Genomic DNA, 25,687 nt, shown 5'->3' with positions numbered 1-25,687 from the left:
CAAGATCAAGCTCAGATACAAAGCTGCATGTGGTCTGATGATGGATGTGTGCACTGATAGCTGTGGTGTGCTGCAGGTGTGTAAGGATCTGGAGGCACAACAGATTCTCACTACAGTGAACCTGTCTCTCAGGCGGGGTTATTACAGTAAAGTGAAGCTAAACTGAAAACTTTTACAAGTAAAGAAGGAAACTATTTACAAGAGAGCGAAAACAATGGATTGGATTTGAAACTAGGTACAATAAATGTACATTAAAAAAAACACAAATAAACCCAGAGATAATAAAAATGTGGAGCAATATACAGAAATACAGACCCACAGTAAGCTTGTGTATCAAACCTAATCTAACTCATTGCACATTGAATATATAAATCCATTTGAGAATCCATTGTAAATCTTTCGAAAAACAAAATAAAGCTACTACAAAAAGTTCAAGAAAGTTTTTCCCATGTATCTCCAGGTAGTCCTTGTGAGACTCTCCTCAGAATCTGTGAGCACCACCAAGTGATGGGACTCCAACCAGAAGTTGGAGGATCAGGATGGATGAATCAGGTCTGGAGAGAGCACAAGAGATCAGGAACTCTGGGAGCTCAGGAGTAGCATGTGTAGCTCATCCATTAATATATTATACTTCAGTAACTGCTTTATTCTGGTCAGGGTCTGGAACATATCCTGGGATGAGCATCAGAAACAGATTTACTGGAGTAAAATTTTCTCAATTTCTCAACCGAAAGCTGTTTAGTGGTTTACCCCCGGAGCTAATGAAGTTAAGAATTAAGGGAAGTTTATATCCACCAGATTAGTGTATTCATTTGTTCAGGATCTCAAACAGACTTGTTTATGTAGGCACTGCATGACACACTGTTACATTTATATATCAGCTCCAAACAGCTTTAGCTCGATCTCATAGCCAAGTCTCTGTCTTCCTCATCACCTACGCTCACTCGTATCATGCGGCAGCAGCACAATGCAGAAAAATCACGGTCAAGAGCAAACAACAAAATGTAATCTTAGTGGCAAACAAAAAGAAAAGTTGTCACTGGACATGAAGTACTAGTACGGTAACTTAAATAAATACTATTTGGAAACATGTTGAGCAGAAAAGCATTACCTCAACCGCTAATGGAAAACATGCTGACCTTGAGGAGAGGAATGAGAGGAATCAGAGGCTACATGGATGGTTGAAAATTGGAAAAATGTTGCCTGATCTCATTCATGTAATTCATTCAGATAACGAGGACGTGTACCGGTGTTCCTAATAAAGTGGCATGGCATGACAGTTCCACTTGTCAGAGCTTGATATAATTATAATAAAATGGAATCCATTCCAGCAGTTCACACGGTACATCACATGACAGTCCTTTACGCTAAACATAGCCGAAAATTCAGTTACAGTTTGGTGTGTTTATTTTTTAAAGAAAAAATATTTTATATTATTTTTTAAATCAGTACGATCGCTCGTCTTAGAATTGATCAATACAGAAACATACTCTAAAACAAGCCTCACTGCCATCACTGAATATTTAAAAGCACAAGCGTGTGATGAGAGGATTTGGTTTTCGTGTTGAACACTCGAGGGCGTTCTGTTATAAGAAAACCATCAACAACAGGCGGGTGTAATGCAGAACCATACAAAGTTAATCGTTTCCCTATAACCATCAGGGTTTTTGACTGGAAGGTCAGGGTTCAAGCCCCAGCACAGCCTAGCTGCCACTATTGGGCCCCTTGAGCAAGGCCCCCAACCCCCCTTGCTCCAGGGGTGCTGCATCATGGATGACCCTGTGCTCTGACTCCATGGGAAGGGATATGCGAAGAAAGAATTTCACTGTGCTGTAATGTACATGTGACAAATAAAGACAACCTGTCAGCACATCCATATGTGTTTGTGCCGCAGCAATTTATTCATTAAAGAACGACATGTAGCTTTTATCCCTTTATAGTTACAGTCCTAGATATTATTGCCTACATTACAGCAGCTATACCTACAGTTTGTCATTTGGGGGACGAAACCAGAAAGTCTGCCATCTGACTATTCCAAAGTCCTGACACTGGAGACTCCTTCCAAAAATACATATTTGAATAAGACTGATGATCTCCTCATCATGGCACCTGTTAGTGGGTGGGATATATTAGACATTTTGTCCTCAAAGTTGATGTGTTAGAAGCAGCAAAAATGGACAAGTGTAAGGATCTGAGTGAGTTTGACGAAGGGCCAAATTGTGATGGCTAGACCACTGGATCAGAGCATCTCCAAAACTGCAGCTCTTGTGGGGTGTTCCCGGTCTGCAATGGTCAGTATCTATCAAAAGTGGTCCAAGGAAGGAACAGTGGTGAACCGGCGACAGGGTCATGGGCGACCAGGGCTCATTGAGGGACATAGGGAGTGAAGGCTGGCCCGTGTGATCCGATCCAACAGACGAGCTACTGTTGCTCAAACTGCTGAAGAAGTTAATGCTGATTCTGGTGTCAGAATACATAGCACATGACGGTTAAGGGCTGTTTTGGCAGCGAAAAGGGGGCCATAATGTTATGCCTGATCAGTGTATTATGATGCATAATGCTGTCTTCTAGGATCGTGATATTATAATATTGACATATCGCCAACCCCAAGTATGCTATATAGCCAACAGTTTGTAGACACATGACCATTACACACACATGTGATTGCTGAACATCTCATTCCAGATTTACTGTTTTAATAACCTCTGTGGGGATTAGTGTTCATTCTGCTACAGGAGCATTAGTGAGATCAGACACTGATGTTGGGATGTTGATGAGGCTCTAGTTCCAGTTCATCCCAAAGGTGTTCAAAGTCTCTGTGAAGGACATTCAAGTTCTTTCACTTTCTCCAACCTTCACCTCTCCACCATGTCTTCATGGAGCTGCTTTGTGCACATGCTGGATCAGTGATTCTACCTCTTCGTTCTAGTGAAGGAAAACTGTAATGCTACAACCTATATAGACATTCTATGCAATTTTGAGACAACAGGTTTAGGGAGAAGCACATCTGGATGTAGTTCAATTCAATTCAATTCAGTTTTATTTGTATAAATTTACATTGTTCATTGAGGAAGAAACCGTGAGGGGAACCAGACTCAACCTAGCAGGGTTGGCGTCCACATACTTTTGGCCATGCCATGTAGACCACCTTCTGTACTTTAAATAAGCAAGATGTAGCCATGCAACATGTCTACACGTTGTGGTGATGGAGGGAATGCATAGATTTTATTTCTTTTAAGGGACTCAGGATCTGAAAACTGATACAGAACGAAGAACCCTGATCTATAGTGATTAAAAAAAAAATTAAAAAAAAAAAGAAGGTAAGAGGAGAAGCTGAGAATCTCGCCAAGAATTTGCACCCGGCGGTGAAAGTGCGCGAGTTGTCTCTCAGTTGTAAATCCAGTAACGGTGCGCTCGAGGCGTCGATAAGTCAAGGCGTTCTTAAATACCGATCGCCTACGGGACCTGTGTGTGTGCGTGTGTGTGTGTGTGTGTGTGTGTTTCTCTCTTTTCTTCCTCCCTCCTCGTCACGCGAGATTAAACGAGGTGAAGGAATGAATAGCTGGAGGGACAGACGGGTGAGCGAGCAGCGCGAGCAAGCTGCATGAGCAACGCGCGCTCTTCAACACCAACCACCCACACCTTTAACACTGCCTGTGAACTGAAGAGGAGGTGGAGGGCGCGAGCTCCGGACAAGCAGCTGTGGCGCGCGCGCGGGGGTTCTGGAGGGACACACACAAAAAAAAAACGACAGTTAGTTTTTAATTTTATTTTTTAAAAATTTTAAAATCTGTGGAATTCTACTGAGACCGTTAAGGAACCGCCGTTATTTATTTTTTAAGAAAAGGGGTAAGACAACTATAAATTATTATTATTTGTTATTATTTTTTAAACATTATCTTAAAAATCAATTAAAGAGTTTCGCAATGTCTTTTATTCTTCTCAGTTTTTATTTCTTTTAACTTTTATATTTAAAAATGTATTATTTTAGAGACCTTTTGTTAGATAATATTCAAAATTATTAGCCTAAAATCTTTACTTGTTCATTATTATTAATAAATAAATCTTATTAATAAATAAAAGTCTTGTCAAGTCTAATGGCTTAGTGCTTTTTGCCCACCTCTTAAGTGTCCTTAAAATTGACTCAAACCAATTTTTTTTATCCTGTTTCACATGTATGTATATTATGTACATGTTTCTGAAATAACTCGAACATACTTTTCCCTCGTCAAACGGCTGATGCCTTAAAGATACATATTATATACCTTTATTTCACATGTAAAAGTGAATGCACTTATGAGAACACATGCATTGTTTGTGAACGATTCTAAAACAGATAGAAAAACACACATGGTTCAGAGAGACTGAATTGTGTTGGTGGGTTTGTTTAAAAGGGTTCATAGGTTGGTGTGCATGAGGTCTGGGATCCCTCTACCAAAAAAAGCTGAGCATGTGTGAGGTTTGTAGTAGCGTGTGATGTGTGTGAGCTGTCAGATATGAAGCTCGTGGGATAAATGATGTGACACGTCCATTCTTTCATCTCCGATGGGTGTGTTAAAAGTTTGGGAACTGACTAAACTTGCTAGCAAATATTGTAGGAAGAAAAATAATCATTGTGTGAGGGTGGTAGCTGACCATGAGGACCCTTGTTTCAGCCTCAGACATCATGGCCATGAACCATTGGCTGAAAGATTAATGCATGGGGCACAAACATTTCAGAAAGTCATTATTTGACTTATTGGATTCTACAGGATTCCCAGAAGTTGTGTGTGTCATGCTTTTTAACGGTCCAGTTGGAAAACAAGCTGTCGTGATGCTCTACTTCCCTCATGAAAGAAGGAAGCTGTCTTGTTTACAGTGTTGGCAATCAGAGCTTATGAGGATCAGCTAAATGCCAACTTTTCCAAATGATACGAAGTTCACCCTCTCCTAAATGCAGGACTTTGTTAAATGAACAATCTATGGTTGCAAGCTGGTCTGTTTTTGTAGGGACATTGACTTCATCATGGCCCTAAACATGAAGCAGAGCAAAACAAACTGTGATTGACTGCTTTACATGTCTGTCAGACGGCGTCTGGGGCGGTCCTTGGCAAATAAAAGCTGCTATGGAGTCCAGACCTTCTGTTCTCCGTCTGAAGCTCTGGCTAAGTGAGACTGTGCTGACATTTTTATCTCTGTTTCTGGAGAGGGTGTGGTTCTGTATTAGGCTACACCCACTTTTGGTTTAAAAAACACAGATATGGGTACTTGGAGCAGTGAACAGGTACAGATAGTGGCATCATATTACACCCCTAGTATACTTATGTACCTTAAAGTCTAATTAAAAGACACATAGTAGAGGTCTGAAAGATGATTAGCTCAAGTACTCTTATTTCTGGCACTGCACTGGATTATATCACAATACCATAGAACCACATTGCTTATACAATCTGGTGTGTGAAGTATGCCGTGTGTTTTAGCTTTTAACCACTAAATTACAGTTTTTTTCTGCATTTTCTTCTGCATTTTAGCTCTTGCCCCACACTAGCTAAGAGGATGCAGGCGAGGGGCATCAGGGTACTAAGTCCGCTTCTTCTCCTGGCACTAACACTGTTCACCAAACCAACACATGGACAAGGTAAAACTTCTTTTTCTCTCTCTATCTGCCTTTATCTGTCTGTTTCACACACACACACACACACACACACACACACTCACACACGCACACACACACACACACGCACACAGATACAAACATGTCGTTTTGAACAGCTTGCAAAATCAAATGTCTTGCATTCTGTTGCATTGTCTGGTTGTGCATCCGTTAATTAGTCAAGCTTGAGCTTTGAGGATTTTCCTAATTGAACCATCTGTGCTTGCATGGAAAAAAAAAAAAAGATCAGGAAATGTAATGAATGAAAAAGCCCTTGATGTTTATCAAGTGCATCATACTGAGTTTCAGTGACCCTAGATCTCCTCTAAGAAGCTTTAAGAGCGTATCAAGGTGGAGATGTAACAGAAGCCATATCTTATGACTGCACAACCGAATGACATTGGACCGAACAAGCTCTTTCCATGTCTCTTTACTTCAGTGTCTGATATTGTTTTGGTTTTTTTAACTATACTTATTGATCTGTATCATCTCTCTTAAGCTTGTTCCAATGTGACGAATTTATTGTATTAAACCTTAACTTTTTTTTTTTTCTTTTTTATTGACTAGCTTTTATAGTTCTCAGACACTTTGATAAAAGACTTGAGCAGAAAATAAAGGGCACTATGTCTCAGCTCAGTAGTATTTAAGTCTGGGGTGCAGGATGGATTTTAGACTGAACTTTCTGAAGAATGCGTTGTATACACAATTTTATTACTGTTTCAAAATCCCAAAACACTTACGTTTGTCATGTTATAGTCAAGGACAAAATCTCTGGTACAAAGCTGAAACTCACATGTTTGATCCTTTTGTGTGATGTGTGCTAGTGTTTGTACAGAAGGAATGAGAACAATGCCACTTGAGGCACGCTATTTTAGGAAAATAATCAATGACAGGATGGTTACCAGCTGAAGTAACAGAAGATCTCATTGTGTATCAATTACATTATAACAGCTATGAACAATCGTTTTCTCTTGTAAGAACACAAAGTCTTACCTAAGAAACTTCTTCTTCCAGTGTCAGAAAACCTTTGGAATTATATCACTGTCTATTACAGAATGCTGACACTGAAGACTCCTTCTATAGATGCTAAATAAATGTATTCAGCATATCAACGATTAAACATGTAACATGTTACAATGGAAACAATAATCTATTAAAACAAGTGCATTGATGTAAAGCTTGCAGCTATAGCACTACAGTCAGAGCTGTACAGAACACTTTCTGACCAATCAGAATTAAGTATTCAACATTACTATACTATACTATACTATACTATACTATACTATACTATACTATACTATACTATACTATACTATACTATACTATACTATACAGAAGGATGACATATTAAAGTAATTAATGCCACCATAAGAGCCACCATAAGAACATATTTAATACACTGATTCTCTCCAAGACTGCACTGGATGGATAAATATATAAATATATAAATCCAAATATATAATAATAATATATTTATCCAAAATATTTCCCCCTGATTTGGTGGTGGACAGCGCTGGATAACACACAACTCTAAAATATCCAATAGGTGTTCATTTGGGCTGCAATCTGGCAATTGTGACGGCCATAGCATAAGATTTACATCATTTTGCACTGTTAATGTGGGCGGAGTCAGTCTGGAAAGGGCCCCGCCCACGCAGGATAGAAACGTTTCATTGTAGGATAAAGAACTTCCATTGATTCGCAGTGACATTCACTCTAAAAGGAAACACAGACCCACACCATGGCAACCAAATAAATAATGTCCCTTATAGCATAAATTTGTCACTCGAACTGAAACTATTTCACATTCACAGCTAAACGTTACTGTTCCTAATTATTACATACACTGCTGTAAACAACTATATTCTTACCAGATGTGTCTAATCTAAAAGAATACACTAGGTCGTTTGTTCGATAAAGATGCGGTTACTTTTTTTTTTTTACACAGGGCTATTTGATGTTGGATAACTTTCAACAAATGAAATGAACTTTTAATAACTGTATTTTTGTGTTTACTTGTTGTTGTGTTACACTGTATGTAATTTTTGTGTGAAGGTCTGAAACAAATAATATGGAAAAAAAAAATCAGGAAGAAGAATCTGGAAGGGGGCAAATACTTTTTTCCACAGCACTGTATGGTGCAAAATTAGAACTAAAGTTATAAGATATTGTGTTGTTACATAGAATTTGTTGAGTTGGAGCATATTGAAACTCACCGGACGTACTCTGGGTCTGCTAGAAAATAATAAAACCTGGATGTTATATAAGATGTCTGACTGCTCAGACGTTCTTATTCACTTCTGTTTTAAGTCCAAACATTTCGAACGTAAACAACAAATGCGTGTCTCAGCTCTCAAAGACAAACTCAAAGTTATCTATTGTGAGAGTGTTCATGCAGAGAACTGTCTCACCTGGAGCGAGTCCAGCGAACAGGTTAAGATCTGCCTCTGACTAAAACGGCAAAGAGCGGCAAACATTTTCAACCCCAGACTTTCTCCCCTCATTCACCTGCCTCACTGGCACGTTGCTCGTCGACCCTCATCTTCCTGTAGAGAGATACTAAATACAGCATAGCTACAGTTCTAATTAGGTCGGAAATTATCATTCTGAAGTCCTGCACAGTCATGCTGACTGAATGCCTCAAGCCATATTCATTTATTATTAACCACGATAGCATTTTTGACTGTAAAGCCACAGGCAGGAAACGTTGAAACTAGCACCAGCAGAGATTTCTGAACCAAAAGAATGCTTCAGAGATATGTAATGTCATGTATGTTATTTAGTACAGCTTTGTCAGAAAAATAATTAAGCACATGTTAAACTATTAAAAATGATTGTTTGGTGTCATTAATTTCTTCGTTGGTACTTTGAAGCCCTGGCATTTGGACTTGAAGTGCCTTGATTAATACCAGTTTGATGGCAGCCCTATAACAGAATTGGTTTGACATTCATGTGTGGTTGGTTACAGATGGAAAATAATTAAGGTTGGTTTTGAATTGACCGAAGCATTTGGAGCTGACGGTCACATCCGTCATCCTAACAGTGCTCTTATCTGCTCTTTCCTAGCAAAACATGCCTCATGCCTCATATTTTTTTGTATAACAGTCCTAGCTCTTGACCTTTAAACATTTCTTGCAGAGCTTAGACTTCGATTGGCTCACATTTTACAGTTCACGGGTTACGAAATAACTTCCTTGATTTCCTCTTGGAATAGAGGCTCAAAACTGAGACTCCAGTCTTCATACCTCATCTTCGAGACAGTTTTATTAAGACCCTGGCTTCAGTTTCAAGTTGACACTTTTACTCGGTCAAGCTGGAATCATGGCAGCTGAACTCGCCTCCACTACAGATTTGTCAACAAAGTTATGATACACGAGTGATCGCTTCGAACAGGCTTTACTGAATTCATTCCTTAATAACATTTAAAATATTTTAAGGAAATAAAATATATATAAAAATAGAAATATATATTTTCCTGCATTGTGACAATCAATAATGAGAGGATAATTCAGAAAATGTCATTACATTTATTTGACAATTATGGATGAAAGAACAGCTTGATATAACCAGGGACCTGAAATGCTAATAAAAAAATAACATAAATAATCTCCGATATGACAATTGAGTGGAATTCTGGTCACTTTGTATCCCAGCGAGAAATATGTCACAATTTAATTTATATGCTCAAATGATGTTTATATTGAAAGAGTGTTAATGAGAGATGAAACAACACTGTAAGTTTATCATACATAATCTAGCCGTTTCGTTTTACTTGGTTAATTAGCTAACCAAGGAGTTTATTAACTGAGGTTCACGTGAGTCTGTGTAAATTTACACAAAATATAAATTTAAGGTATTTTTTCCTTCACTGAACATTTGTTCAGCGTGATAAAAAGATGTCCAATGATGACACCATATACAGTATCTCTGTCTAAAAGGCTCAAATATTGATTAATATGCTTAATCCTTGTGTCATGTTCACTCTTTGGACCTTTTGTTACAAGTCGAATTGACCCTGGATCATTATTGTGGTTTTAAAAGCAATACAGAATAATAATAATAATAATAATAATAATAATAATAATAATAATAAAATAATAATAATAAAAAAAGGAAATATATAAAACTTTTACACATATTGTCTTTATCGCAATCTGAAACTATATATGTAACATTTGTGAGTTTTGCAGTTTGACATAGAAAGTGTCATAGTTTTTATAGTATAATAAGTAGTATAGTAGTATAGTATTGTATAGTATAGTAACAAAATATACTATAATAAAGACCTCAGTGGCATAAACCTGGAAAAAAAAATTAAAATGGAACAATATTACAGTTAATGTTTATTATTTTGAACTGATTTCTCAAATACAGGTGATGTACAACAACAGGAGCATCTCAAAATGCATCTGTAAATGCGGACGATTTACAATAAACTAAATATAAAAAGTATAATAAAGAAAATATAAAAAGGATCAATTTGTCCCATATAAGGGTTAATACATTACACTCTGGCTAGCATATTGAACACAGGTTTTGCTCATTGGAATAAGAATCATAGCAAGGATTTCCAGCATGATGTCCAAAAACAGGTTTTCTCTGACACAGAAGACTGCAATCCTTTAGAAAACTCTCAAATGTCCGTGTTCACCCGTGCTCTTAAACTCTACGTATCAGTGCTGGAAGCCGACGCCTTACCGCGCATTATATCTTAACGAATTATATTGCCGAAAATGAGATGAGATGAATTTACACCGCTGGCCTGTACTTTACACGGGATGCACTTTAGAGTCCTGTTCAGAAGAGAGAAAGATCTTCGTTTTACAGAATGACAAAAGCCCTGCAGAAAGCCCCTTTCCCCATGTTAAGGTTGGTGTGTTTGGTATATTATTATCCAATGCTTGACTTGATGCATCCTTAGAAACTCTCATATTTATCAGGCTGTTCTTTACATACCTGTACACACTCTCGCACTGTTCTCTGACCAGTGTGGGTATGTAAACAATATATTTTAGCATCTTTGCTTGCTAACTGTGACACAAACACAAGAATGAGTTTGTGGGAATGGGTGGGTGCATAAAGATTTAGTTAGACCTACTGAAGTACTGGTATAGTACTGGATTTGTGTGTGGTGTGTGTGTGTGTGTGTGTGTGTGTGTTGGCATGGGTTTGGATTAGTTTTGCCTGTGGAGCTGAAATGAAATGAAGAATGCCGAACAGTGAATGTGCTGTCTGTCTGTCTTCCTGTCTGTCTGTCTGTCTTCCTGTATGACTTGTTACTTTTTTCTAAAGAGAAATAGACACGAAACAATGCTATTTCAGAGCCTACAGTTTCCCGCGGTGTTCCAATACTGCTTTAACACACCCTCTTTGACTTCCCCTCAGTCACCGTCGCCATCTTAAGGGTTTATCGGCTTTGGTAAAGATCAATGGATGACATCGAATCATGGGATTGAATTGATACTATTGCTTTAGACTTACCTTGCAACTGATGCAAAGCTCATTAGTACATTAGCTAGCTTTTGTTTTACTCACAGTTTATATGATTTTGTGTATATAATTTTCCAAATTGAGTTTTAACAGTATTGTGTTTTCTCCATGGTGTGAGTATGTTGGCGACTAAAGGTGGCGAATCATTTAAAAAACACACTTAATATGGGGAAGTTAATAAGGGCGCTTTAAAGACAATATTAGAATGCAAGACTTATCTTTCCTCTATATGACCTCTAGATAGGTCAAGCTCTGTTCCTGGGCCTGTGCCCCAGAGCTGAAACAACGGATTCATTACTAACACCTTACTACAAATGTACGAAGGGAAAGCATCTGACTTGATTCTTTGTGACATCTGTGGATTCTCTAATACCTTTTTATTGAAACACAGATGGATGAAAAACTGTCTATCTCTCTGTGTATTTCTCAGACTAATTTAATCACCATCTGCCACTCAAACATACTCCCTTAACCTTATCATGGAGATTTTAAGCAGCTTCTCGAAGAGTGTGTTTGCTTTGCAGATGATAAACATTCGCTCCCGTTTGACTGTGTACCTTCCATTCTATTGAATTTCCTTTTCTGAAACCGTTATTGGAAAACAAAAAACTTCTCAAGGTTTGTATTGTGTAAATAATAATAATAAAAAAAACCTGTTAAACATATATATATATATATATATATATATATATATATATATATATATATATATATATATATATACTATGGCTGTTTTTTCGGATTACAGATGACCGGCCCAGCATGACAAATCCAGGCAAACTTTGGAAGACATTAAAGTATCAGTTAACCGGAACACTGATTGATGAATATATGATAACGGTCAGTCTTGAACCCTTTAAGTATGACATATAAAAATATAATAATTTATCGAGAACCTTCAGATGTAGGTTGGCTGTTGCATCCAGTAACGCCAACTTCAAAAACAATTGTAATTAGATTAGCACAACCTGTCATGTTTCAATCAAATAATGATTAAAAAATTAATTATATAGTTCAAAATTTTTGTTTCAGCATAGGAGATGAAATGGTTGGAAGGTACACAGATGTCAAACTCTTGGAATGCTTTTAAACATAAGTCAAATTCACCTGTGTATTGTACAAATAGAATGTGTGTGTGTGTGCGTGTGTGTGTGCGCACAGTGCCTGCTCCCAGAAGATTGCGTTTTAAGGAGCTAGGCTCCGGCAAGCTCAGTGTGTCCTGGAAGGAACCGAAAGGAGAGTTTGACAGCTACAGATTCATCTACAGCTCTGGTCCAGGTAAGCAGAGGAACTTTTATTAATCTGGTCAATGGAAAAATTACAGCAGCCTGTTCTACCAGCTGAACATAAGCTCTGTTGTTGCCTAGGGCTACAAATGTTTGATTTTACAACCTGCTAAATAATTCAAAGTTGCACCAAATGATATAGTTTTTGCACAGACTTAAGTTATAAGCTAAAACTCATACCTCTGTACTCATACCTTGTCTTGATTTGATTTGACTCATGGTACTCATTATATGTGATCACTGGGCATACTGGAACACAAATTATAAGACTATAAGTGGACTATCAACCAGTGTAGCGAGCTCTTTATCTTCTTGGTAGTGAACAATATCAATATATCAATATCAAATTAAGGTATTGACAAAATACTACATGCAACATAGTATACTATATGGCCAAATATGTGACACTTGGCCATCATGCCAATATGTGGTTCTTCTCCCACGAAGTTGGAAGCACACAGTTGTATAAAATGTCTTTGTGTGCTGTAATGATGCAATTTCCATTCACTGGAACTAACACCGTTCCAGCATGACAATGCCCCTGTGCACAAAGCAGCTCCATGAAGACATGGTGTAGAGGTGAATGCTGGAGTCCAAGAACTCAAGTGTCCTTCACAGATCTCTGACTTTGACTCTGAACACCTTCAAGATGACCTGGAACTGGAGCCTTGTCAACATCCCAATATCAGTGTCTGATCTCACGAATGCTCTTGTAGCTGAATAAACACTAATCCTCATAGCCATGCTCCAAAATCTAGTGGAAAAGCTTCACAGAAGAGAACAGTGGAGGTTGTTCTGCGATGTTCACAAACAAGAACACATGAGTGTGATGATCAGGTGTAGAGAAGATCCAAAAAACCAGAAGTGTAAACTGTGAAATATCTCTTTTGTCTCCATGCTTATAGGTTAGAAAGTCTTTAGACCATGTTTCACTCTCCTGGTTTTTCTTCCGGCGTCTCTTCTTTGCTTAAACCAGTCACCTGAAGTGAAAACACTCTGGAGGTTTGGCACTAACAAGATAATTAATGAATAATTTATGATCTTGTAATCTTTCATAGATTTTTAAATGTAGAAAAATGGAAAGTGTGGGAGTTTTGTTGAATTCTCTGTGACCTTTTGCTCCACTGTGCCTACGCAGTATCTTTGTTTCATGACCTTCCTACTGACTGTATGAGACAAAACTCATCTGTGATCAGGATCCACACAGCAAATCGTCTCTCTCTCTCTCTCTCTCTCTCTCTCTTTCTCTCTTTCTTTTTACTTAAAAAGAGACTTCTCATCTGATTCAGTTGAGTGTGAGTTGTAGCAGCTGTTAGAATTTTAATATTCATTCTCAGTTTGGGTTGAATGCTGAGATATAGGTGAATGAATGTGATTTCTTGGGAGTTTATTGCCTTTAATAAACATTTGGCAGCAATGACCCTCCTCCAGTGTATCTGAGAGGACGTACTGTATGTGTGTATTGTGGTTTAGATTAGAATAAGGCCGTTCTACAGTCTCTTGCTGAGGAAGAGACTAAGAAGTGAAGAATGACCATTTAAATATTTGGCTCACTTCTGTTTGGCTCACATTATTGTCATATCACCTCCAGCAAGAAACTGGGTCGCACACCCGTGATTAAAATTAGCCACACTCACCAGCCGGTGTTCCAGTAATCCATATTGATTTGGACCTGCTCCAGTGTTTTTACACTCTATAGCCATCAGTACCTCTGTAGGAGAATCGTCATCTTCAAAACAACGTCTGTGTGTATAGTAGCATGTAAAATGTCTAGAGTTGAGGGTGCTAATGTCTAAAATGGATTTCAGATTGTTATTTTTTCTCTCTCCTGATACACCTTGTGTCCAGTGCCCTTTAACTTTCTCTACACTTCGATAAGAAAGGACTAAAATATTACCGGGTATTCTGTTGCAGGAAAATAATCAACAACAGTTGATGTGAAAGTGGAATTACTGTAACTAAGTTAATTTTTATATTTATTTAATTATTCTATTATTATATTACTATTAATTATATAATTATTATATTATATTATATTATATTATATTATATTATATTATATTATATTATATTATATTATATTATATTATATTATATTATATTATATTATACTGTAATAGCAGTGTTTTATTCCACTTACCCCACAGCAATTTTTCAATGATTATATTTTTTATTTATTTAAAAAAATACATATTTTTAAATTATTATGAAAGGAGATTATTATTATTCATTTACACTCTCCTGGTGGTCCAGCGGCATTGCCGTGGCCTGGGTTTGATTGCCAGGCAGGGTGCCAATCCAGCCACTGAACAGTTAAATCTCAGAGCTGGTCCCAAGCCCGGGTTAAATATGAGGGATGTGTCAGAAAGGGCATCTAGTGTAAAACCTGTACCAAATCGAAACATGCGGACCAAATGATCCACTGTGGCGACCCCAAATGGGGACCAGACAAAAGGACGTTATCCATTTATACTCATATTTAATATTGTGGAACATCCATGAAACAAACTTAAACAAACTTATAACTTATATTGTAAGTGGTAACAGGAGCTAGTTTGTTTCTAATTTACTTAAAAAATAACTACGTGACTAAACGCTTGTGATTATGAAAATATTACCAAATAACTTCTCATTGTTTGAGTAGACTATGTGACAGCCCACATTCACACCTCTTCCTGTTGGTGCTTTCTGTTCTTAACACATCTAATTCAGCTCATGAGCACTTGATAATTAGATGAAGAGTTAGCTCAGTGGTGTCAGGGCAGGGAAAACACTGACCTGTAAAGTGCTGTATTAGCACTACAATCTCACAAGGTTCTTCTTGATGTCTGGCTCCATGGATTCATCACTCAGCCAGATGTTTCTCTGGGTTGTTTCTTAGCCAGACAATCAACATATTAAGATAAACAACAGAGCTGGTTTACTTACTGATGACAACTCGGTATGCAAAAAAACCAGGACGTGGCTATGGAACAAGAAGTCGAGCGTGACCGAGCCTTGAGAATGCCATTGCGTGGGGATTGATTTTAGGGGAAATACCAGACTGAGATCATAGTCAAGTCCAAAAGTTTGCACAACCTTAGAATAAAATGGCAAAAACAAGGATGTTGATTTAAAATACTGATAATGAAACCTTGTAAATGCAACGCTTTTATAAGAAAGTAGTCAATGTGATAATGAGTTACTGTTACCACCTGGATGTGGATTATTAGTATAATGTGAGTTTTATTCCTCAAGGAGGAAAGAGAGATACTCATCAAACACTATAAATTCCTTAGTGTCTGCTTTCAAATGAGCTTCATATTAACCACCACTGTTGAGTGGAACATGACAAGGACATTCAATGGACACAACAAAACAGGCACACGGATTTCTATGTAAAAGCAACAATTTTTATCCTACTTTTTTGCTACAATTTAATTGCTTGTGATTTTATTTTTCACGTCGATCCCCTGTTACTTCCCCACAAACCTCTTTGGATCTGCTCACCCAATCAGATTTGTTGATTTGTCTCTTGTTACATGCTCAGATGTTTCTTCTTAATTAATACATAATCAGCTCTTTATTAAATTTGGCACTTGCTGATGAACGTCATTCCCTGGTGCAGCGTATCTCACGTCAGATACAAGACTGGCGGCGAATCACACACTTTCTGGTGTTTGCAGGAGAACAAGAGAGACACGTGAAGGTGTCGAAGGAAGATGCCAAAGCTGTGATCACAGACTTTGATAGCCGTAAAGAGTACAGCTTTAAGGTCTACACCGTCAGTGGCAGTCAGATGAGTAAACCACTCCTGGGGACATATAAAGGTAATCAGTGTGTACAATGTTTAAAATGTATTAAAGTTATTTTTATATGGCAGCATGATCTGAATCTTTTTGTGATGAGTTTATAGTCAGTGTTATCATCTACGGTTTACTATTCAGCATTATTAAAACTGCTGTATATGTGTTTATTGATAAGTTTTGAATTTCTGAAGCTTGTTGTTCAACGTTTTTCCGCAACATTTCCAGCGAATGTCAGGCTCAAATGCAAAAGATTTAAGATGTCGATCTTAAAATTAGCAAAGGCTGTACAACATCTTCGAGCATGTTTAATTGTAATGACTATAAAAGGACATGAGTGTGAGAGATAAAGCGCAGATGCATAAAGCACAGAGCTTTAAAAGAGGGAAAAGAAGCCTTCAGGGGTCTGTAGAGATCAAGGACAAGCTCATGGAGCTCAAACGCAGAATATTTATAAAGTATTATGTAAAATTACAAAAAAAAAAAAAAAAACCTCTACAAACCAGAAAGATTATGCTTCTTACGTGTTCATTTCGGGATATAAACAAGACTGTCCAGATGTGATATGTCAACATTTTTTTTTTTCTTTTTGTGTGTGTGATTTCTGCTGGATTTGGAATTTTAACTCATTAATAATCTTTTGCTCCATTCCAGTCAAGAAAATAGCACCTCTGGGGTGATTTTTATTTAAGCTCAGTCAGACAAACACAAACCTGGTACAAACTTGTTAACACTCCATAGGATAATTCAGAATCAGATTCCAATAACACTACAGGAACGGTCAACAATTTGGCTTCCATGAGCTTCCTAACATGGTTGACCATTTCATAATAACATTAGTGTGAACCAAGATGAAGTGTCGCAGGCAGTCTAACAGTGTTGTGTGTAACTGTGTCTATTGATCCACAGCTTCAAGGTCAGAGGTGAGTGACCGCGGCCCACTGACTCCCATTGTAAAGCCTGACAGAGAGCCTGAGCAGGGAAACGAGATCATTGAAGGTAAGGTCAGAGCTGTAGGGTCATACACTGAGCAGAATCAGCAGCAACACAATGCGCTTACATATTGGACTGGGTCAGCCGGTCAGTGTTGGTCGGCGCTGTGTATATGGTGTATATGGGTTTGTGCCGCTTATTTATTTTGTCACTGTAGCTGCTTGTTGTTTAAATATAAACCGTGTTTCAACAGAGGAAAGGACAACTCACTTAGTAGATTTGTCCTATGTATGTCTTGTACTGAGATTAATGGTATTGTGTTGATGTTTATGTATGTATGCAGTGGGTTATTTATATAAATTGTTTAAGCTGATGAAGAGATAGAAAATGTAAGCAAGGCCGGTAGCTATGTAATTATTTTTTTAGTTCTTTTATTGTACCTGTTTTTAGTTCTTTTTGGTACAACGATAGCTGTTGAGCTGATCATCTGATAATGTGAGTTGGATTGAAAAAATACTTTAGGGTTAATTACGTTGAACAAGAGTTTTTTGCAAAACTGCGAGGTTTAAAAATGTCATGTTTAGCCTGACATGTTTGATTCATGGATATAGAGTTAGATGAAAGCTGGAATTCTCCTAAAGGCATTTGGCTTCAGTAGCATGGCATTAGTGGTAGATGGTGTGTGTGTGTGTGTGTGCAGATGGTTGAAGTATGTTGAAGCTGTTAAAGAAAAGGTTAAGGCTAAGAAAACAAAGGCTAAGACAAGGTTGATTGCATAAGTGTATATGTGAGTGAGTGAGTGAGTGAAAGATGAGTGAGTGAATGAGTAAATGAGTGAATGAGTGTGTGAGTGAGTGAATGAATGTGTGAGTGAGCGAGTGAATGAATGAATGTGTGAGTGAGCAAGTGAATGAATGAATGAATGAGTGAGTGAGTGAGTGAATGAATGAATGTGTGAGTGAGCAAGTGAATGAATGAATGTGTGAGTGAGCAAGTGAATGAATGAATGAATGAGTGAGTGAGTGAGTGAATGAATGAATGTGTGAGTGAGCGAGCGAGTGAATGAATGAATGTGTGAGTGAGCAAGTGAATGAATGAATGAATGAGTGAGTGAGCAAGTGAATGAATGGGTGAGTGAGTGAGTGAATGAATGAATGAATGTGTGAGTGAGCAAGTGAATGAATGAATGAATGTGTGAGCGAGCAAGTGAATGAATGAATGGGTGAGTGAGTGAGTGAGTGAGTGAGTGAGTGAGTGAGTGAGTGAGTGAATGAATGAATGAATGTGTGAGTGAGCGAGCAAGTGAATGAATGAATGGGTGAGTGAGTGAATGAATGAATGAATGTGTGAGTGAGCAAGTGAATGAATGTGTGCATGAGCAAGTGAATGAATGAATGTGTGAGTGAGTGAGTGAGCGAGTGAATGAATGAATGTGTGAGTGAGTAAGTAAATGAATGAATGTGTGTGTGAGCGAGTTAGTGAATGAATGAATGTGTGAATGAATGTGTAAGTGAGTGAGTGAGTGAAGGAATGTGTGAGTGTGTGACTGAGTGAGTGAGTGAGTGAAGGAATGTATGTGTGAATGAATGTGTCAGTGAGTGAGTGAGTGAGTGAGTGTGTGAGTGAGTGTGTGTGTGAGTGTGTGAGTGTGTGTGTGAGTGAGTGACAGTGAAAGAATGTATGTGTGAGTGAGTGTGTGACTGAGTGAGAGATGCATGAGTGAGTGAGTGATCAATGAGTGATTAAGTGCAACAGTAAAGGAGTAATGAGTGATGAGTGAGTAATGGGTGTGTGAGTAATGGGTGTGTGAGTGAGTCAGTGAGTGATTGATGAGTGAGTAAGTAACTGAGTGAGTCAATGAGTGAATGAATGAGTGAGTGAGTGAGTCAATGAGTGAGTGAATGAATTAGTGAGTGAGTGAATGAGTGAGTGAGTCAATAATTGAGTGAATGAATGAGTGAGTCAATAAGTGAGTGAGTCACTGAGTCAATGAGTGACTGATGAGTGAGTGACTAAGTGAAGAAAAGTAAAGGGGTGAGATTTGACAAAAGAATGCATCAAGACTTTTTTTCATAGTAGTGATGAAACAAGTAAGAGGGACTATTTGGAAAGACTTTCTCATTTTGAGTATTATATCTATTAATTATATCTATCCCTTTAGTACAGATTCATCCGTTTCCTCTCTCTCTCTCTCTCTCTCTCTCTCTCTCTCTGTGTGTGTGTGTGTGTGTGTGTGTGTATTTCACCATCCATACAGTCTTCTATCCATTGATCCATTGTGCCCAGAAGGCGTGTAATACACTGGATATTAATAAAAGGTGACAGATTTGTATACACTAAAGCTAATTTATGACTGGATCCTACAGGCAGTGCTAAAAACAAGTCAAGACTCATTTGTGCAATTACACAGGCTATTTGCAGCCATACTTTAAGATACATTTGACAATCTCAAGGACCTGCAGGCCACATACAGTCCACTGCCTCATTTCCACTGGCCCTTAAGCGAAAATAATGTTGAAACCGTTTACTGTAATGCCTTCAAGTCAACATATTCCTACTGTCTGGAATTCTCATCAGTCTGAAACCTGTACAGAGCATACCGGCTCACACCTCACATGGCTGGAACCCTGGAGAAATGGACATCAAATCCACACCTAAAGAAAGATTCAGAAATACGAGTGTGCTTCTGTGAGAGCATAGAGAGGGTAGAGAGTACAGAGAGCTACAAATGTGTTGAAAATAAGGAAAGTTGATGGAGAAAGATGGAGGAAATGTTATGTTCTGGATGTAGTCCAAGGTTGTTTAAAATAAATAAATAAACAACACTAATGAGCTCCTCATCATGACACCTGTTAGTGGGTGGGATATATTAGGCAGCAAGTGAACATTTTGTCCTTTGTGTTAGAAGCAGGAAAAATGGACAAGCGTAAGGATTTGAGTGAGTTTGACGAAGGGCCAGATTGTGATGGCTAGACCACTGGATCAGAGCATCTCCAAAACTGCAGCTCTTGTGGGGTGTTCCCGGTCTGCAGTGGTCAGTATCTATCAAAAGTGGTTCAAGGAAGGAACAGTGGTGAACCGGAGACAGGGTCATGGGCGGTCAAGGCTCACCGATGTACATGGGGAGCGAAGGCTGGCCCGTGTGATCCGATCCAACAGACGAGCTACTGTTGCTCAAACTGCTGAAGAAGTTAATGCTGGTTCTGATAGAAAGGTGTCCGAATACACAGTGCAGGACGGGTCAGGGCTGTTTTGGCTGCAAAAGGGGGAACAACACAATATTAGGCAGGTGGATGTAATGTGGATAGATGCTAATTTCTAATCAACCAGTAGTTAAATTAAAATGTACTAAAATAATAATAAAAAAGGACAATAGGGTTAGGGTTAGGGTTAGAGTGAGTACTTTACTATTACTTTAAAAGTAATAAAGTGACCAAGTGAATCGAATCAGTGATTCAAATTCAGAAATTCTTTTAAATAATTTTATTTGTCACATACACACCCCTACACAGTACGGCACACGGTGAAATGCTTTAGAAATGTAATAAAAGTAGAATAAAAATAGAATGAAAACAGAGTTACTATAGAAGTAGAATTTTAAAATCCCAGAATATCAGTCTTCTATAATGGATATGTGACTGTAGGAGTTGCTTCATCTAGTCTGAAAGATTACTGTTTTTTTTTTAAACCATCTGTTATCATTTCCTGTTTTATTTTTCCCCTCACCGTCTTGCTCTAATGGAAGTATCTGACTAATTGACAGTCTATATATAAGAAGACAGCTTTAATCAGTTTAATAAATGTTATCAATTAATAGTGTATCTGTGTGCAGTGTAATAGTGTTGGAATTGTCCAGTTCTGTTTTCAGAGATAACGAAAAGAACTGAGACACGCGAGCCTCCACCACCAGCAAAGTCTTGATATTGATTTGTACTCCTCAAGCACATATTCAAACAGGAAGGAAGCTTTTGAAGGAAAACTATTTCAGGCATCTGACCTTGCGAGGGCCTTGACCCTGTTTTCGGTCATTTCTTCTCCAAATCTGCTACTTATTCTGATAATCCTATTAATCCTACAAACATCCAAATATCACATTAACATCAGCAGAGGTATAGTAAAGGCGGCTCAAAAACAACAAAGTAATGCCTTTACTACGGAGTGCCAGAGGCGTAAAAACAAATAGACTTCGTTTATGACCTTTAAAAGGCTCCCAGAAATGCTGATGTGTCCCACAGGGAATTTGAGTTTGACACGTCTGCCTTAAGATGAATTTAACTCTAGTTTACGTTAGCAATAATTGAGAAATGAATGCAGCTCCAGGGTAACAAGCTAAACATATTCCACTGAAAAGGTGACCTTTAATTAAAGAATCTCGATCAATAACAGATTTATGAAGAACACCTGAGCTGTAGGAAATGATTGAGTCATCCATCAGTCAATATTATGTTTACAGGAGAGCACAAATTAACCAGCTCAGGTTTTAATATCAGGATTTATTCTAAATCATGTGGCTTTTCTCGTGTTAAACTAAACCACCCACAATCATGTGGCATGTTCTGCAAAAGTTATAAGAAAACAATAAAGCAATAGTGTTGCTCTAAGGCTTTGAATTCCGAACCTGAGCCACTGTTTGGGGCGTTCTCTGCATGTCTGCGTGGGGTTTCCTCAGGGTTCCCAAAAACATAGGAATGGCCTTGCAATAGACTGGTATCTATTCCTGAGTGTATTCCCACCTCGTGTCTAGTGCTTCTGGGATTAACTGAAGATGAAGGAATGTTTGTGTGAGTGAAAATTAGTCCTGATGGATGTGCACACAGTTCTGAGCAAGACGGCACGTGCAGCCGTGACTCACTCGCACCGTTTATCCATTTCGTGCATTTACTCGTCGTTTTCTCATTTAGTAGCTAATTGTTTTGATGAAGAATGCCTGATTTAAAAGTATTCTGGCGCTCAAACTTTAATCTCTCTTTCTCTCTCCTCTTTTTTTCTTTCTGCTTTGCCCTCTCCACCTCTCTTTGCCCTCATTACCTAATTGAAATCCTTCATGTCCATACTTGCTGAATTCCTTTATTCTTGTGGTCATTCCCTTTCTCTCTCTCTCTCTCTCTCTTGTTCTCATGCACTCTCTTTGTCTCTTATTCATTCACACATTCTCCCATGGGGCATACAGGTGTGCCCCTTCCACACCCTGTTGTTATCTCTCTCTCTCTCTCTCTCTCTCTCTCTCTCTCTCTCTTCTTTCTCCCAGGGCAGGAAGGATATTAAACACTAATACTGTGGCTGTAATTGGCCTGTAACAGCTATACTTACCACTGAACAGCTGCTAAGATATTACATACTCTGTGTCCCATGTAGTCATGGCAGAGTTTATAGGACTGTGTGTGTGTGTGTGTGTGTGTGTGTGTGTGTGTATTGTTTATTTTGGTTTTTGAAAGGGGAAATATGTGTGTTGTTTCATTGAGCGTTTCTTCTTTCCTTCATTGAAACCTGAGGAGGATGGAGAGGAATGTGTGTGTGTGTACTTTGTATAAGGAGCAGTAGCAGAGTGGTAAAGACAAACAGGCTAGTGAAAAGTGCAAACACACACACACACACACACACACTGGTTTAGTGTAGAGAACTGTGTGAAGAACTCCATATTCTCTGATTTCCCATAAGGTTTTGCGGTAACACCTCTGTGTGTATGCGTGTGCTGGAGTGTGTAAAGTAAAGAACAAAATCGCTGACACTTTGGAGGCGAGAGTGCAGGACTAGCAACGTTTTGATAAGCAAATGTAATTTGTTTCCTACCTTTTAAACCTTACATGGGACGTTATCTCAGCAGCACAGGTCCTCCTCTCTGATGAGCAGGTTTAAACCTTAAGTTGGACGTGAGGACACAAATCACACGGCCATACTGCTCCCTGTCTGCTCCGGGATTAAAAATACATGTGTATATGTATGAATCAGCAGCATGAATTTGTGTGTGTATGTGTTTGTGTGTGTGTGTGTGTGTGTTTGTGTGTGTGTGTGTGTGTGTGTTTTAATGCGAGTGTGTGTATTTTCCCAGACCAGTAACCCCACTTGCCTCATACAGACCAACCCAAAATATTTGAATCTGTTCTCACTCTGTGTGTGTGTGTGTGTGTGTGTGCGCATATGCATCATGTTCCAAATCTGTACAGACTTGATAGCAGACATGAAATGGGATTATGAGCAACGAAGGCAAATTGTGGTGAGCACATAAACTTAACTGTGAGGCGAGTTGCAGCACGACCATGAAGGGCAGGAGATTATTCCCTTATGTTAATATGCAAGTGGCTGCAACTTTGACACATTCACGATCGACTGATTAAAATAACATTAAACGTTGCACATAATTTATATTCCTCAATTTTGCAGTGGTGCCAAAAGCCACATTCCATATCATTCATGTGGTGGCATAACGTCATGTGGTAAACCATACACTTCTACAACGGTTCTAATGCTAACTCTGATATGTTTAGACATATCTTATTTCTTGTATCATGTTTAGAAGACATGGATCTGCTCTGTAGAAGCCGCGCCTCCTACTTAACACTTAGACCCACACATATAGAAGCAATGTCTAGTCCACTTACCACTTAAAACAACAGGTATAGAAGCCACTCCTTCTTTACTTACTGCTTAGACTGAAAGGCATAGAGGCCACACCTACTCTACTTAGACTAACTAGTATAGAGACCAGACCTACTCCACTTAGACTGACAAGTATAGAGACCAGACCTACTACACTTAGACTGACAAGTATAGAGGGCACACCTACTCCACTTAGACTGACAAGTATAGAGGCCACACCTACTCTACTTAGACTAACTAGTATAGAGACCAGACCTACTCCACTTAGACTGACAAGTATAGAGGGCACACCTACTCCACTTAGACTGACAAGTATAGAGGGCACACCTACTCCACTTAGACTGACAAGTATAGAGGGCACACCTACTCCACTTAGACTGACAAGTATAGAGACCAGACCTACTCCACTTAGACTGACAAGTATAGAGGCCACAACTACTACACTTAGACTGACAAGTATAGAGGCCACACCTACTCCACTTAGACTGACAAGTATAGAGGCCACACCTACTCCATATAGACTGACAAGTATAGAGGCCACACCTACTCCACTTAGACTGACAAGTATAGAGGGCACACCTACTCCACTTAGACTGACAAGTATAGAGGCCACAACTACTACACTTAGACTGACAAGTATAGAGGCCACACCTACTCCACTTAGACTGACAAGTATAGAGGCCACACCTACTACACTTAGACTGACAAGTATAGAGGCCACACCTACTCCATATAGACTGACAAGTATAGAGGCCACACCTATTCCACTTAGACTGACAGGTATAGAGGCCACACCTACTCCACTTAGACTGACAGGTAAAGAGGCCACACCTATTCCACTTAGACTGACAGGTATAGAGCCACACCTCCTTCACTTAGACTGCCAGATATAGAGCCACACCTCCTTCACTTAGACTGACAGGTATAGAGCCACACTTCCTTCACTTAGACTGACAGGTATAGAGCCACACCTCCGTCAATTAGACTGCCAGGTATAGAGCCACACCTCCTTTACTTAGACTGCCAGGTATAAAGCCACACCTCCTTCACTTAGACTGCCAGATATAGAGCCACACCTCCTTCACTTAGACTGACAGGTATAGAGCCATGCCTCCTTTACTTGGGCTAACAGTTATAGAGCCACACCTCATCCACTTAGACTGACAGGTATAGAGCCACACCTCCTCCACTTAGACTGACAGGAATAGAGGCCACACCTCTTCCACTTAGACTGCCAGGTATAGAGGCCATACCTCCTACACTTAGACTGCCAGGTATAGAGCCACACCTCCTTCACTTAGACTGCCAGGTATAGAGCCACACCTCCTTCACTTAGACTGACAGATATAGAGCCACACCTCCTTCACTTAGACTGACAGGTAGAGAGCCACACCTCCTTCACTTAAACTGACAGGTATAGTGACCACACCTTCTTTAATTAGACTGGCAGGTATAGAGGCCACACCTCCTCAACTTAGACTGCCAGGTATAGAGCCACAACTCCTTCACTTAGACTGCCAGGTATAGAGCCACACCTCCTTCACTTAGACTGACAGGTACAGAGCCACACCTCCTTCACTTAGACTGCCAGGTATAGAGCCACAACTCCTTCACTTAGACTGACAGGTACAGAGCCACACCTCCTTCACTTAGACTGACAGGTATAGAGCCACACCTCCTTTACTTAGACTGCCAGGTATAGAGCCACACCTCCTTCACTTAGACTGACAGGTATAGAGCCACACCTCCTTTACTTAGACTGCCAGGTATAGAGCCACACCGCCTTCACTTAGACTGCCAGGTATAGAGCCACACCTCCTTCACTTAGACTGACAGGTATAGAGCCACACCTCCTTCACTTAGACTGCCAGGTATAGAGCCACACCGCCTTCACTTAGACTGACAGGTATAGAGCCACACCTCCTTCACTTAGACTGACAGGTATAGAGCCACACCGCCTTCAC

The 25,687-nt window shown here is 39.1% G+C and overlaps 1 protein-coding gene across 4 annotated transcripts in view; it reads left to right on the top strand.

Annotated features, from left to right (window-relative positions):
• Positions 1-3,683: 3,683 nt before the first annotated feature.
• LOC131364748 (collagen alpha-1(XIV) chain-like) overlaps positions 3,684-25,687 on the top strand; it is an 81,323-nt gene continuing 59,319 nt past the window's right edge. For 3 of the 4 annotated variants that reach the window (XM_058408047.1, XM_058408046.1, XM_058408048.1), the window contains exons 1-5: positions 3,684-3,849; positions 5,511-5,617; positions 12,284-12,400; positions 16,074-16,217; positions 17,103-17,192. In XM_058408047.1, the coding sequence (XP_058264030.1) occupies positions 5,536-5,617; positions 12,284-12,400; positions 16,074-16,217; positions 17,103-17,192 (433 nt within the window). In that variant the 5' untranslated portion in view covers positions 3,684-3,849; positions 5,511-5,535. The remainder of the gene's footprint in view (positions 3,850-5,510; positions 5,618-12,283; positions 12,401-16,073; positions 16,218-17,102; positions 17,193-25,687) is intronic. The other variant, XM_058408049.1, reaches the window with a different exon arrangement.

The sequence above is a fragment of the Hemibagrus wyckioides genome, linkage group LG14 (assembly GCF_019097595.1).
Source record: "Hemibagrus wyckioides isolate EC202008001 linkage group LG14, SWU_Hwy_1.0, whole genome shotgun sequence".
Classification (NCBI taxonomy): Eukaryota; Metazoa; Chordata; class Actinopteri; order Siluriformes; family Bagridae; genus Hemibagrus; species Hemibagrus wyckioides.
This window is presented reverse-complemented; position numbering and strand designations above follow the sequence as displayed.